General features: G+C 34.8%; 1 protein-coding gene and 1 long non-coding RNA gene across 2 annotated transcripts in view; one reads left to right on the plus strand and one right to left on the minus strand.

Annotated features, from left to right (window-relative positions):
- Positions 1–4,898, plus strand: part of LOC118835932 — a 38,805-nt gene extending 33,907 nt beyond the window's left edge. Inside the window, exons 2-3 of the long non-coding RNA XR_005009538.1 lie at positions 3,622–3,719; positions 4,810–4,898. This is a non-coding gene — a long non-coding RNA (uncharacterized LOC118835932). The remainder of the gene's footprint in view (positions 1–3,621; positions 3,720–4,809) is intronic.
- The window catches only part of BAZ2B (bromodomain adjacent to zinc finger domain 2B), a 353,975-nt gene that overhangs the window by 21,944 nt on the left and 318,159 nt on the right, over positions 1–13,872 (minus strand). The window contains exons 27-32 of the mRNA XM_036743221.1: positions 13,395–13,457; positions 12,164–12,308; positions 3,572–4,233; positions 2,831–3,104; positions 2,336–2,491; positions 1,818–1,978 (exon numbers count right to left, since the gene is read on the minus strand). Coding sequence (XP_036599116.1) covers positions 1,818–1,978; positions 2,336–2,491; positions 2,831–3,104; positions 3,572–4,233; positions 12,164–12,308; positions 13,395–13,457 — 1,461 coding nt within the window. The remainder of the gene's footprint in view (positions 1–1,817; positions 1,979–2,335; positions 2,492–2,830; positions 3,105–3,571; positions 4,234–12,163; positions 12,309–13,394; positions 13,458–13,872) is intronic.

Genomic DNA, 13,872 nt, shown 5'->3' on the forward strand with positions numbered 1-13,872 from the left:
TAAAGGGCCATTAAAGTAAGCAGGAATCATACCTGTTCTTTATTTCATTAGTCAGAACAAGGAGCAAAGATGTATATTCAAGGGAAAACTTCCTAACAATCAGAACTATCCAGAAATAGAATTGAATGCCTTAGTGGGTACTAGGTTTTTCTCTCACTAGAGATCTTCAGGGAAAGGACAGATGGCTACTTGAGTATTTTGTCAAAATTTTGTCCAGTTATGGCCTGGCTTAGATAGCATCTGAGGTCCTTTTCAACTTGGAGATTCTGTATTTCTGAGATGTGGAAACCTAGTATTTTAAACTCTCCAAGGGCCCCTGAGGTTTGCTGCTTATAGTTAACTTCTAATTTATAATCTAGCTAAAGAGAGTAACTCTTAGAAAAGTTTGGGCATTTTAAAAACCAACAAACAAACCCCACAACTGGTATTCGTGTTTTGGGAATATGCAATCCATTTCCCCAGAAGAATGGAACATCAGAAAAAGACTGAATCTTTGTGTGCCTGGGGAAAGAAGAGTGTTATTTGTCAGACCTGGAGCCCTGTCCATCCCATTCCATCAAGAAACTGGCGCAAGAGTAGGGCAGACAACAGGCCAGTAAGTCTGATCTTTCAGAAGCTGATTGAAAAGTCTTAAAAGGCTGGTCTTATCTCCTCCATACTTCTTACATTTGTGTTCCTGAAGTTGCTAGATAGAGTAGTTAACTTGGTACCTTTTTGTGCAAATGAGGTTGCTACGGATAAGGAAGGACATGACTCTCACAGAGGAATTGTTTTTATAAAGTACTTACCATTTCTGTGATACCAAACATCATAAGTAAAAAACAAAAACTAAAGCTGGGCATTGGAGCTAAGATGCACTTGTCTCCACTTATTGCCTGAAATAGGTTACAGAAGGGAACCCTGACTTAAGCATGACTGGCTTATAACTTATTAACAATATCAAAATGATGCTTTTCTGGGTAACTTTATGTTGGGTATGCCTCAATTTAATAGTCATAATAATAACTTTTGAGTCTTCAAGAAAAGGTTAAGTTCTGTTTATATTACTATAACTATAAAGTTCTTCAAGGACTAAGCTTTTTTATGGAAAACTTACGTGTCTATTATGTATCTATTACTGATTTTGATTAAATATCATAGCTGCACAAAGGTAGAAGCCACAATTTAAACTGAAATACTCATTCATTCATTTATTAAGAAAACCTTTATTGAGAACTTACTATGTAAAACATATGTAAGCACTGAGGGAGATATAAAGATAAATAAAGCAAGCTCCCTGCACATAAGGTGTTTACGATCTAGTAAACTTCACATTCCTACAGTCTGAAGTGAAGTCTCTGTCTCTAATGATGTCTTTCCCTCCATTACAAACATGCTCAGATCCTCTCTGTTCTAAAACAAAACCAAACCAAAACCTACTTCTTTCCTTGTCACTCTTACTCCCTCATGTGATCCTCCGTCCTCTGCTTCACTGACAGACTTCTAGAAAGAATTGTCTCCACATGCTTCCTCCAATTCCTCTTGTCCCTCCATCCCTTGAAATCTGCCTTTGGTTTGCACCATTCTACTGAAACTACCCCTTTCAAAAATCACTTCCCACCCATATGTTTCACCACGGATTTGAATGTACAATGTACCAAAAAATGTCCTCTAGAACCTAACTACACAGTGTTAAATCTAATTTAACACAGCTGTTTTTAAAGAAAACAAAACCCACTATAAGGAGTTCTACTTTTAACTCTTTCACAATTAGCACTTATTCACAATATAAATCTTTATTGGAATGATATTTTAAAATAGCTTTTAGTCCCTTTTACCTTCACTTGTAAACTTGCTGATGCAACTCTCCTTTCTAAATCTTCTACCTGCTGAAGAATTGTCAAGTCCATCTCCATTGCTTGTTCATCCACCGACCAGTTCTCTACAATATCTCGAGTTACTTGGTTTTCTTCATTTTCATTTATTTCAATAATAGCGACTATATTTAAAAATGAAATTTTTTTTTAAAAAAAGAACACTGTTTGAATTGTATAAATACAGGATTCCTCCCCCAGTAGTTACTTTCACCATATCCAACTTAAACTTTGAATTACTGCTCTTTTTTATATATAAATTATTTAAAGAATGTTCAACTACAAACTATAGCTAATTGTTAAGAATTACAAAAAAATCTATGCTAATATGATAATGTTAGTAGTTTCCCTGAGCAAAGCTACTGTAAACATTAACACTAGTATTATAGTAATGAATGAAGATATGTTCCAGTAGATTTTTCATTTAATTAAATGAATTACATTTTCCTAAGCAAAGTAATGAAAATGATTTATTTACATACCATCCTTATTTTTGATGCAGGCCTGAGTAATATAATCCAAGTGTTTCTGTATTTGCTTCTGCAATGCCTTTTCCCTTATCCCCCTGAGATGTAGCACTTTAAGCAAAGCTTTTAGGTCCTCTGGGTCAATAATTCTCCACCAACCAAACTGCATTTCTAAGTCAAAATAAGTATGTAAATCTTTTACAAACATTTTGAATGATATTCTAGCATAATTCAAATCAAAAGGCTTACGAACTACATATAACCATTCAGAGATCCAGTTACCATACTGAGGTAGATACAGATTGCATTTAACCTTTTCCCCCAAAATCTGGATAGAATGTGATGTTATTATTCAACATCTTTCCATTTTTTTTCTTTTCAAGAAGAGCCCACTTTAGGTATGTAGCCTGTATTTTATGGTATCTTATATATTTAGATCATCATGGTATACTACAGACATTTTTTAAAAAAATAAAAATTATTGGACAAAAACCATCTGAATGTGCCTACCTTCTGGAATGGGTTTTGGACTAGGAAAATCTACTGGCTTTGCTACTTCAACCGTTCCAGGGATAGCTGAAGATGCCTTTTCATTCTGTGGCACTGGTGATTCACTTTTACATGAAGAAACATTTGGGGTCAAGAATGAATTACCATTTCCTTCTGACAATCCCAACCCTGATCCCAGACTAGGTAAAGGAGATGTAAAGGAAACATTTGAAGTGAGAACTCCTGTTGGCCATCCACAAAACTGAAGTCCCATTATAGGTAATCCACTCTTCATCTATAAACACCAAAAACATTGGAAAATCATTGAGAAACTTCAGTAGAAATTATATAAAATCCAAAATTATTTGTTAAATTCTGAAAATGATTTGCCATATTTATATAATAACCAATATATACATTTAAACATACAACTTCAAGCAATAAAATTTTAAAAATTTTAAAATGCTAAAGACAGTCAGTCAAACATCATCTTTTTATACAAAAATTTTAAAACTTAATTATTAGGAATAATTATATACAATAACTTAAGAAGATATAGTAGTAGGTTTAGGGAGTATGAATATGTTCTGATTTTAGAATCTATATGTACTTCCAGTCAATTTTTAGGAATGTGTCATTTAATTCTATTTTTAATTTTCAAACTGGGCCAAGTATGTTTTAATTGAAAATGCAGTGAAGACGGGTTAAAATGTGAAAAACAAAACAAAACAGTATAAGAATGCTATTGCTACTGGGACTAACCTGAAGTGGTGATAAAGCAAATGGACTGAGGCCCATTGTATTCTGTGCAGAGGAAGACCCAAGAAGGGGTGATGGAACAGGTGAAGGTGATTTAGAAGGAGGCTGAGAATGAGGAGCCAGTGAAGCAGCAGCAGATCCGTCTGCATGGGTAAGGGAAGTGTCATCACAGGGTGTTCTGGGTAAAAGGCTGAACCACTGTCTATTCTTTTCTGTCAGGGTTTTTAACAGTTGGTCATTGGCGATTAATGGAGGGCTATAAAACTTCCCCTGACCACTTGAGACTGGATTAAATAGGTTAGAATCTGCCTTTTCCTTGTTGCTTTGTGATACTGCTGGTTGAAGGCTGCAGAGGGAATTTTTTGCACCATTTTGGTAAGATAATGTGCATCCATTGGCTGCACCACCATTTGGTTTGGGGTTCATAATATCTGACTCGGGAGGCATTTTAGCTACTTCTAACAATTTGCTTAATTTAGAGAAAGAACTAGGTTTTTGGAGAAATAGATTAGTGTTGTCTTTTTCCTTAAGATCTTCTTTTTGCTCACAATGGCTTGTATTTAAACAGTGCAATGTATCATCAGAAGTCTCAAACATTTCTTCTTTGATTTGTATAATTTCAGCTTTTTTCAATTTTTCTTTCTCTTTCGCAATTTCTTCTAGACCTACATAAGAGAAAAATTTCATGAAGACTCATCTACATTTAAACTTCCTCTTTAATTATATTTTATCAACATCATTATTACTCAACAAATTATATGCTTTTACCAGTTTACTTACAATTCCACATAAAAGAGGTTTAAAGTATATCAATAATGCCATCAAAACTGAAAATAATACAGTTCAGATAAAATTAGAATAAAAACCTCAAACTCCTGATGACTAGCAACTTATCTTAAAATACAGTTACAACATTCTAGAACACCAAGATCATCACAATAGACTCAGAGTTTATTGTAATGAGATATGACCAGTTTGATGAAAAAAAATTCTAATCCAAAGTGAAGTTGAGGTGCTTTGTTGTTACACTATGTTCAACCAAAAAAAAATTCAATAAAATGAATCCCTTATTCCCCCAGTTCTTACCATTGACACTAAGGTAAAAAAAGTGTGCTTTTATTTTTAATAATAGGGCGAGCTCTCAGAAAAAACAATACACCTACAGTACTTGTTAAAATATTGCTAATTATCTTTAAATGTAAAGAGTTACCTCTAATCCTTTCCTATTCACCTTTTTTCAGTTCACAATCTTGCCAGAAGATAATTGCAACTGTCATTCGCTTAGGCTGTATTTGGGACTGCTTGAGCATGCTTATGGATCCTAACCATACTAAAGGTATATTCAGGGAATTTTAAATATATATGATACAGTTGCTGGTCCTTCTATGTTTGAAATTAGACCTAGCCCCGCTTTTCTTGGTTTCATGAATGAATACATCAATATTATCAATAGGTTATAGATAGGAAAAAAGTATGACAAAGGTAGTTATGGTGTCCTTGACAATTATTAGTAAAAATTACATGTGATGCAATATATTCTCCCTTAAGTTTAGCTCAAAGTAAAGATGGGTCCTGGGAACACCTTTGCCTTTAGTATTATTTAACACAAATGATATTCCAAGTACAAGAAAATTATTTTACATACTGCTTAAAGTGAATTGTGAGAGTACTTATGTGAATAAAACTTACAGCATACATACATATAGACATCACAAGTTTTGTGAAGTGATTGTATATAGCTGACTACTTCAAAAGGGGGTTTCTGGTGATTTTTAAAATCATGATATAATCAATCATTTAAAAGTTTTGCATCTTACCTGATTACCTTTTCCCCCACTAAAGAGAAGGGCTAGATAGGTGCTCAATGTAGTCAAAAGTAATTTCCACTTAAAGAGATTTGGGGCAAAGGAATGTAGGAGGCCTCTAATGGGGACTGGGACTCACTAGGGAGGGACAAGAACTTGCTGTCTGCACAGTTAGAAAGCACTTCATTTGTTTTTCATAATTCTAGGATTCAAAAGTATGACCCTTCACCTGATGAAAACTGGAGCTTTGAGTATGATCAAGTAAAGAGATCCACCCTGCCCCTGGGGTAACCCTGCACTGTTGCCCTCTCTTCATACTGCACCTCAGGGGTTAGTTAGCTTCAGCACTCTGTTCTAGACCACAGCCGCCAGGCTTACACAAGGGCTTTGGGAGCCAAACATATTTGTGGAAACTGACAGATAATGAGGAAACAAAGGGAAGGTCAGATCTGGCAGGATCATAGGAGACAGCCAAAGGAAAACTAGGAAGTGCTTAAGGTACAAATGACAGAGTTTTACTTTCACTGGACCTTGAAACTCCAAAGAATGGGTTATGTTTATTAAGGGATCAAAGAGTTGGCATAATGGATGTTAAACAAGGAGAAAGAATCATGAGGGATCAAAAGGCAAATATGAAAGAGAAAGAGCAAAGGTCACTATAATGAATAATAGAGAGTGCCAAAGGATGGAAGTAACATTTGTGGCATTATCATTTTAGAGTTGTTTTAAGAAAAAAAAAATTTTTTTTAAGCTTTTGCATGTTACATAGGTTCATGAAACCTTTTTTCTTCTTAAATTAATACTTTGAAAATGAAACCCATATAAAATAAAAGATCAATGAAATCTTTAACATTTTTTGCAGCTTATTTTTAATATTTATGGATGTCTGAACAACTCAGTGGTAGTTAGGAAGCACAATTGATAGAGCACAGGGCCTGGAGATGAAAGAACTGAGTTCAAATGTGGCCTCAGACACTTACTAGCTATGTGACCCTGGAAAAGTCACTTAACCCTGTTTGCCTCACCACTCCAGTATTTTTGCCAAGAAAATCCCAAATGGGGTCACAGAGTTGGACATACCTGTAACAATAATGAACAACTCAACAAAAGAATAAAAGGATTTATGAAAAGTCTAATTTAGGTAGCTTACCTGATATGATATTTAATTGTTCAAAGAGATTTTTTGGGAGGGTTATTTATCTACCACTTTGGGTTTCAACATATACTACCATGCCCTTATCACTCAATGATTTCCCTGAATACGGTCATCTTGGTTGTGATGTCACTATTTTACAGGTTTGGTTTTATAAGAATGGCATTAGGGAGGTGATTGATATTTTTTCAGTACCATTTTTGCAATTCAGGTAAGCTGCTACCAGGTCTAGAGTTGCACCTGAGTTTTGGTCATGTCTGAACAAATTATGGTTCCCTTTAGTGAACCTGAGATGAACAAGTTAGTTCTTCCTTTTACCTAAATTATGCAGAAATTTTAAAGAGTATAATATTTAAGCAGGGCACATAATTTAAAGTTTAATAGAATACAAACATATATATATATATACACATATATATGTACATATATATGTATATAAAAACAGATTTTTCATTTATTTTCAACTGTTGACTAAAGCTTAGTCTAACTGATGTTTGGAAGAATAAGTCCAAAACTGAAATCATTAGCTTGCTTCCCCTCCCCACCAAACCGTTCCTCTATCTAATACTCTTATTTGTTGATGGCACCACCATTTTGCTAATGGCCCAGGCTTATAACCTAGGGTTATCCTCTACACCTCATTCTCTCTTAACCCTTACGTCCAATCTGTTACTGTGTCCTGTTGATTCTCCCATCCCAACATCTCTCAGATATGTTCCTTATTTTTCTTCCTCTGACACAGTTGCCACATTGGTGAAGGCTATCATTTTTTTTTTGGCCGGGGCTTGTGATTTCATCAATGTAGGGATCTTCAGGTATGCAAACTCCTTCCACAGAATGCAAATTAACAGTTTGTCAGTGAATAATTTATAGTCTTAGAAAGTAGCCTTCTGGTTAGTCTCCCTGCCTCAATTTTCTCCCCAATCTTGTCCATCCCCCATTCATTGGCAAAAAAAAGGTCTTCCTAAAGTTCAGATCTTACCATATCATCTCCCTACTAATAAACTCCAATGGCTTCTTGTTAACTTTGGAATCAAATATAAAATCCTGTTTGGCTTTTAAAGCCCTTAATGACCTGGCCCCTTCCCATATTTCTAACCCTTTCATACCTTACTCTCTCCACAGACTCTACAATTCAGCTATACTGGCCTCTTTGCTGCTGCTTCAACATGAGTTCATCTCCTGACTCTTTGCCTTTTCAATGGCTGTTTTCCATGCTCGGAATTCTCTTTTTTCTCCACCTCCTGGCTTCCCTGGCTTCCTTCAAGTCTCAGTTCAAATGTGTCATACTATGCAAATGTGCATCCCTCCCCCCAACCCCAATGTTAGCACCTTCCCTCTGAGATTACCTCCAATTTACTATATATGTATTTGTATGTATGTATATCTGCTATACAGATATTTACATAAAATGTATATGTTCAGAGTTCTTTGCACATTGTCTCTCCCATTAGAATCTGAGTTCCTTGATGGCAAGCACTGTTTTTGCTTTTTTATTCCCAGGGATTAACACAGATCCTGGCATGCAGCAAGCACTAAATAAATGGTGGCAGATTTGACCTGACTTATCCTGTTAGGATGTATCTTCTTTGACAGTGTGAACTGTTTCACTTTTCTTTTTGTTTTTCAGCTTTTAGCAGAGTATCTGAAACATTGCTGTTGAATTGTCTCAGTTAGGTCTGACTTTTCATGACCCTATCTGGGGTTCTCTTGGTAAAGATACTGGAGTTGTTTGCCATTTCCTTCTTCTGCTCATTTTACAGATGAGGAAACTGAGGCAAACACGGTTAAGTAACTTGCTCAGGGCCACACAGCTAATAAGTGTCTCAGGCCACATTTGAACTCAGGAAGATGAGTCTTCCTCACTTCAGGCCCAGCAGACCATTTACTGTACCACCATGTTGGCACTTGGAACACAGTAGACACTAAATAAATGCTGCTTGACAATCCTGTTGTAATTTGTATTATAGTTATTTACACATTTGTAGTACCACCTCTCAAGCTTAACCACCTCCCATCAGACTGTAAACTCCTTGAAGGCAAGAGTGATCTTATTTCATCTTTATTTCCCTAGCATCTAGCACAGTGACTTGCACATAGTAAATACTTAAATAGGTGTTCAACTTATGCTCCCTTAATTCCCTGGCGACTCTGCCTCACTCCTGGCTAATATCTATTTCTGAAAGTACCATCTCATAAGGACACCCACACAACACTAACCTTGACCAGAGGCACTGAATCTGGACTGACAGGCAGGTTAGCATTAAAAAAAAAAGCACTTTGTAGAGCTTATCTCATCCATCAAAAACTGATACCCCACAATTAAAGGGATAGTCATAATAATCCTTCTCGCTCTCTTCTGTTTGACGAAACCCTTGGGACTTGTTAAAATTTATAGTATAGTTTTACTTGGAGATAAAGATTCTGTCCACTACCTTCCTTCACAGCTGTGAGCTGTCTTATCTATGGCTTCATTTTGATAACAACTGGAAAAGTTGAGGTCTTTTTCTTTGGGCTCCTAATCATCTCTGAATGCTCAGTTACTGAATCTTTTTTTGTTCCCTGAGCACAAAGAAGAAAATCACATATTTCCTACATTAACTATCCTTTCCCCAATCAGAAGCATATTTTCTCCAGCTAACCTTTCTTTTTTAGCCTGTTGCCTTTTGGCTGCTATCACTGTCATTCCAGATTTGAAAATAACATATATTTACACATTACTCACTCGGTAATGACTATGGCTCCCCAGCAACATTTTTAGGGTATGGCTTCTGACACAGACTACTTTCTTTTAAAGGGATCATGGCCCTTTCACCAGAAGATCAAAATTAAAAACATATTAAAACAAAAAATGACATAGATATGAAATGAGTTCTTCACATGGGCATAGCTCTCATATGACAGTAGAATTTCTGAACCTAACTCACTCAAAAGCTAATTACTTTGACTTAATCCCTTCTCCGAGCTCTTTACCCCTGCACCATGCCATAACTTATCTAGAAAACTCATGGGGTCATGTATTAAGTGCCAAAAGGGAATCAGGGACACCTTGATCCCAGTCCTGCCTCTGACTCTCCTGGCACTGACCCACAGACAAGTGTCAGGCAATGCTTTAACATTTACCTAAATTAGATATGAGATGGCTTGTCATCCACGTTCCCACATCTACATAATGTCAATGATCCTTGATGTGCTGAAAATAACTTCTGTCTCAATTATCTAATTATTCATGTTTCCAATAGACCTCTACTTTTCCTAATCACTTTGTGAAAGACTAAGACTTCTTTTTTGTCCACATTTTATCTTTTCTTCATAGATTAACATTTGTACTTGAAAACACCGTTAAGTCACACTTTCCACTGGTCAGTGATAATGTGTAGACCCCATCATTCTGCAAGGTTGATCCATCTGTCCATCTATCTATCTAATCATAGCATTTTATGGTGTTACTTGATTGGTGAAACATAATACTAATCTCTCATTTGTTTATAATGAAAGAGACGAACTGATGATGGTTTTTAATTGCATTTGCTCATGGCTGTCTTTAACTTTCAATCTTTAGCAGAAAAGCTTAATTATAAGCAATTAGAAATGCTTTTAAGCTTTCAAAAATAATTTAAAAAAGAAAATCCTGAAAATTTAATCAGTATCTTTAGTGCAGGAAACTTTAAGTCTGAAAAATATATATTATCAGTGTTCTAACTCTGTTACTTTCTTCTTTTTACCTTTTTTCCTTCTTCTTACCTTCAATGGCATATGTCAATGATCAGTAATCAATAAATATCTTCATTAAAAAGAGGCAAAAAGTGAGGACCAGGAAAAGATGGAACAGTATGGCAGCCATTCCTCTGGATTAATTTCCATGTCACTTATTGCAGCTGCATAATTACAGATAACTAAGGTCTTCATTTGAGTTTTAAAATTTAAAACCTCTTGCTAATGTTGTTTGTGTGAACTGCAACCTTTGAAATTCCAAATAAGTGCAAAAAAAAACTATAATTGTAGCTTCTCAAGGCGAGAATGAATTTAGTTATGAATATACATTTCAAATCACCAGCTTACAGGTGGATGCTTACCCCAATAGTATTTTATTAAAATCAATTTTGTTTTCATAATAGCTCTAAACACTACAAAGAAAGTACTTATGGATATAGTTTATAATAATCATAATATCCTGTATTACTTATTTCTTTGCAGTTGCTAACTTCTTCCTTATTGCTGCTTCCTTTTGCACTATCTATATAACAATTAGCATCATATTCTATTTTTCAAAAATCTTCTATGATTTCTCACTGCCTATAGGATAAAGCTGAAATTCCTTAGTTTGATATTCAAGACCTTCCAAAATTTTACCCTTAACTACTTTTCTTCTGCTTTGCAATATGAACTCCTCATTGTAGCCAAACCTATCTCCATCCTGATTCAACATACCCTTCATATTCTGGCCTCTGAAGCTTTGCTTATGCCTGGGCTTTCCTAGGCCTCCCTCCAAGGTACTGTTATCTGCCTTGTTGTTCTTAACGTGTTTGAATCTTGCCCATCTATCAAAGTCAGCTTAATTCCCATATCTCCATCTAGAATCACTAACATTGCTCTACATAGTGAAAAGAACATTTTATTGGAAATCAGAAGACTCAGTGTATGTTAAAAGAAGCACTGGATTTAGGTTAAAGTACTTGGATTCAAATTCAAGCTTTGATACTTACTAGCTCAGTCACCTTGGGCAAGCTCCTTAATTTCCCTGGATTTCAGTTTCTGACTTTTAAAATGAAGGGACTAGAATACATTATCCCTAATATCCCTTCCAGCTCTAAATCCTATAACTAAGTGGTAATTAAAGCCATTAGGTTAGATAAGTACTCTGAAGGAAATACTGTAAAAATTGAGAAAAGCAAAGGGTTAAAGACCCAGCACTGGTTAACATCCATAGTTACAGAGTGGGAGAATGAAAGGAAGGCAGGAAAGGAATGGTCAGAGAAACCAGAGAACTAAGGCAATATGGTACCAGAGAGGCAAAGAGATGAGAAGATCTAAATAAGGAGGGGCTAGGATGCAAGCTTCTTAAGGGCAGGGACTATTTCACTTTTATACAAGTATCCCAAGCACCCTGGCAGAATGCTTGTTGACTGACTGATTGAGAGGGCAGTCAATAGTATCAAATGCAAAAGACTGTGAAAAGGTAAATGGTTAGCATGAACACTGGGTACCTTGGGGCAAGCACTTTCCTAGAATAATTGGAATGAAAACCAAATTGCAGAGGAGGAAAGAAGGAATGAATGGCTGAAGGAATGAAAGTAAATGGTATAGAACAAATACTTGAGAACTTGGGAATGAAAGGAAAGTGAGATCTAAAATGGGTAATACTATTTTTTTTAAAATGTGGGTAATATCTGTACATTTGAAAGCAGTCAGGAGAAAAGAAGAGAATAGAGTGAACAGGAAGTGAATAAGCATGGAGATAAGGTTCCTTTTTTTGGAAAGTAAAGTATCTGAGGTACAAACAGCTTAATAAATCTTTTCCAAGAAGTGTGAAATCTTAAACTGATCCTAAAATCATAATAGAGATTAAAGAAATTACCAGCTTATATTCATATAACTATTGCTTTGGTTGTTCTCAAATAGGCTAATGTATCCTACCTTCACCACTTTCCATGCCTTCCACAAAAATACCCCCACATTGGGGAAGAATCCAGTATCTGCGTCGATAACGATCCTGTCCAAACATCATTGACCGTAAAGAGTGAGAAGCATCAAAGAGTTTCCTTCTGTACTGACTCTGTTGCTGTTAAAAAGAAAAAATCACATGCATATATGTATATAATATTATGGGAGTCAATTGTTTTTAAAATAAACATAAAGATAAATTACTACTTATTTCATTGAAACTGGCAGCAAAGCCATGGGGGAACTGAATCAAAGTATTAGGGTGGCCCATATTTAGTTGAGTTTCATTATCAATCACCTCTTAAAGAAAGCAATTACTTTTAAATGACCAACTTGGTCCTTTTTAATATCAAAAAGATTGGTTTAATTTAGGCAAATATCCTGTAAAGCAATTTTCATATTTGGATATATATATGTGACAGGATGAAATATTTTGCTGAGGTAAGGCAGCTAAAATCTTATCAATTATGCAAAAGAAAAATGTGTACATGGTGAGTTAAAGCTAGCTGAAGCACTGTAATACAGAACTCCTAATGAGAAACTGGTAGAATTTTAACTAAATTAAACAGCAGTGATATCGACAATGTCTGTATATAAACTAGTGTTTTACTGAGTTGGCCAATTTTATATGCTCATATTTAATAAGCCAATACTTTATTCTTACATTTTAAACTTGGTTCACCTTAGTATCCAATATACTGCAGAAGTTTAAAAACAAGCAAGAAGACCAACAGATCAAAATTCCAAATTCAGGAGGAAGTAAAATTCATAGATAAAGAAATGCAAAATATAATAGAAGTTATTAAATTCATTAATATCCAATAGCACTTCATATTTCATAGCATTTGTATGGTGTTAATTTCCAAGGAATAAAGCTATCTTTAGAAATACTTTGAACTTACAGAAAAAAACAAATATGGCTTCTTGTGGGTTAAAAGTATACTTTATGTTTGCAGTTTTTTATATTTAGTATCATTTGCTGCTGAATAACCTTAAGATTGTGACATCACATCTCATGTATGGATTTCAGTCGTGGGTTTAAAACTGCCTGTATTTAAAATTTTTGAATACATTTTTTTATAGTCAGCCACTTCCATTATTCAAAAGGAATGAGCTTTATATATCTTTATTTAACATGCAGAAATGGTAATTCTACACAATTACAACTTGAAAAAGAGAAAAACTTTATTTGAAAAGTGCTTACTTTAGTCAGTTTTTCAATCTGTTTCTCCAGCTCTTCAACACTTGCTGCTTGATCACCATCATCCTACAACAAAATAAAGCATTATTTATCTCTTCTCAAAATAAAAAGAATGACTACTGAACTTTGTGCTTATGCTATAAATATAAAACTTTTATGTAGAATTATAAAAATGTTAATGTTGGAAATTATAAAATACTCTCCCATTAGTTTTTTTTTCTTCTTTAGAAGATTTTCTTTCAGAAAATCATTCTTTCATATATGTTTTAGATAAAAACACTTAGCTATATTGAATATTTCTATTTGTTATCATATTGAATAACAAAATGTGTAATACACACATAAGGAGGGAAGGAAGAATACGTAATAACATACATAATAATAATAAAATTACAAAAACTGACACATGTAGAATTTTAAGGATTTTAAAGTGCTTTACAGGCATTATCTCATTGGAGCCATAAAACAACCTGTAAAACAA

Source organism: Trichosurus vulpecula, chromosome 2 (assembly GCF_011100635.1).
Source record: "Trichosurus vulpecula isolate mTriVul1 chromosome 2, mTriVul1.pri, whole genome shotgun sequence".
In the NCBI taxonomy this organism is placed as follows: domain Eukaryota; kingdom Metazoa; phylum Chordata; class Mammalia; order Diprotodontia; family Phalangeridae; genus Trichosurus; species Trichosurus vulpecula.